Source organism: Sinocyclocheilus rhinocerous, unplaced genomic scaffold, assembly GCF_001515625.1.
Source record: "Sinocyclocheilus rhinocerous isolate Xijiao unplaced genomic scaffold, SAMN03320098_v1.1 scaffold921, whole genome shotgun sequence".
NCBI classification, from domain to species: domain Eukaryota; kingdom Metazoa; phylum Chordata; class Actinopteri; order Cypriniformes; family Cyprinidae; genus Sinocyclocheilus; species Sinocyclocheilus rhinocerous.
In genome coordinates this window covers 691935-694222 of record NW_015640057.1, presented here as the reverse complement: position 1 = coordinate 694222, position 2288 = coordinate 691935, and the positions used below count along the sequence as shown (strand labels likewise).

Below are 2288 nucleotides of genomic sequence, written 5' to 3'. Positions count from 1 at the left end.
GGAGAGCTGTGAGAGCTGTGGTTTTCTTCTTGCTTTCTTCTTTGTTGGTGGACCACTCCTGGGGAGGGTATTGAATTTCCTGAATTTCCTGTGTCTGACTGTGGATTTGTGGAGTCCAAACTCTTTAGAGATGGTTTTATAAACTTTTCTAGCCTGATGATCAACCTTTGATAGATCCCTGTTCTTTAAATAAAACAGGGCAGGCAATGACACCTGATAGTCATTTCACTGAATGAAAACGCCTCTGAACAGACGGACTCTTAATTTCACCTTCAAATGAACTGCTGATCCTAGAGATTCACATTCACACTGCACAGATATGTAACACTGATATGATATGATATGGTAATTTTTCTCAATAAATAAATGAAAAAGAAAATGTTTTTTTTCTCATTTGTTTGATTGGATTATCTTTGTCTATTTTCAGGACTTGTGTGAAAATCTGATTATGTTTTGGGTCATATTTATGCCGAAATATAGAACATTCTAAAAGGTTCACAAACTTTCAAGCAGCACTGTATATATAGTGCCATGAAACGGTTTTTGCCCCCTTCCTGTTTTTTTTTATTTTTTGCATATTTGTCACACTAAAAAGATTCAGATCATCAAACTAATTTTAATATTACACAAAGATAACCAGAGTAAATACAAAATGCAATTTTGAAATGATGATTTCATTTATTAAGGGAAAAAAGCTGTCCAAACCTGCTTGGCACTGCGTGAAAAAGTAATTGCCCCCTAAATCTAATAACTGGTTGTGCCACCCTTTGCAGCCACAACTGCAATCAAGCGTTTGTGATAAATGGCAATGATTCTTTCACATCGCTGTGGAGGAATGCTGGTCCACTCTTCTTTGCAGAATTGTTTTAATTCAGCCACATTGGAGGGTTTTCGAGCATGAATGGACTGTTTAAGGTCATGCCACAGCATCTCAATCGGATTTAAGTCTGGACTTTGACTTGGCCACTCCAAAACCTTGATTTAATTTTTCTTGAGCCATGTCTGGACTGATGAGCACAGAACAGTGTTTAGAGTCCCAGCCTCAGAGGAGACAAGACAGCAGTGGATTTATTGATTAATTTACTGTATATTGCTGCTGCCACACAGATCTAAAATAAACATGCAAATTATTTCCCAGCTGTTTACCTTCACAGTCATACACAGTCACGTGTATTTTTAACATAAACTTGTGTGTGAATGAGAACTTAAGTTTAGTTCTCACATGCTGTGACAGCCGCTTTCTGTGCGTGTGCTTCGGAAGTGTGCTCTCAGAAAACCATAAATCAGAAGTTTAAACTAATATGGTTTAAAACACATGATTTCAGCGTGATAAACATGATAACCAGAACCAAAACAGATGTTTTAGCAGGTACTAGCTGTAATGGCGCAGCTCTATTCTGGAAAAGGGGGCGGGGAGCAGCAGCTCATTTGCATTTAAAGAGACGGGCCCGAAAAACAGCGTGTTTCTGCTACCAATCAAAATAGGCATTTTCAAAATAACATAATAAATGATCTGTGGGGTATTTTGAGCTGAAACTTCACAGACACATTCTGGGGACCCCTGAGACTTATATTACATCTTGTAAAAAGGGGCATAATATGTCACCTTTAACAAAAAAAACAAACAGTAAAATTCATACCTGGCTCAAGCTTCCCCCTGTCTCCAGATCCAGTGATGTCACACAGCCCAATTTCTGGCTGCAACTGCCACCTCCAATCCACACACGGGTATTTTCACCTCCGTTTGCACCTCCGCTGGCACTGGAGACAGTGAAACACTCACCCGGCAAACTCATCAAAGTCAGCTCTTGCATTAGACAAAGCATCTCTACAGAATTCAGACGATCAAACACCTAAAACATACACAGAGACATTAAATGACTCACAGAAGTCCAGAAGTGATTCTTTCTAAGATGTAATAAGTTAACAATCAGTTAGAATCGGATGTAATCAGTCGAACCTGCGCAGATGTAGGCCTGTCCTGTGGGTTTTCTCTCAAACAGTCCCTCATCAAAGACTCAAACCCTGGCCATGGAGAACAGCCGTGATATTTAACTGGATCTATATCAGTGATTATGGAGAAAGTCATTAATATTATTATGTATTGATAAAGAAATCGAATTAAATGTAATCAAATGTGAATAATATATAAATTTTTTATATCTTAAAATTACATAGATTTTTGGATTTAATATAATATTCTATAATATTGAACAATATATATACAAAAATCATGACAATAATGAGTTTTGACAGTAAAATATATATATATATATATATATATATAT

At 37.0% G+C, this 2288-nt stretch overlaps 1 protein-coding gene across 1 annotated transcript in view; it reads right to left on the bottom strand.

The window, feature by feature from the left end:
• Positions 1–2288, bottom strand: part of LOC107752478 (leucine-rich repeat serine/threonine-protein kinase 2-like) — a 49744-nt gene that overhangs the window by 11025 nt on the left and 36431 nt on the right. Inside the window, exons 39-40 of the mRNA XM_016568461.1 lie at positions 1961–2061; positions 1641–1853 (exon numbers count right to left, since the gene is read on the bottom strand). Coding sequence (XP_016423947.1) covers positions 1641–1853; positions 1961–2061 — 314 coding nt within the window. The remainder of the gene's footprint in view (positions 1–1640; positions 1854–1960; positions 2062–2288) is intronic.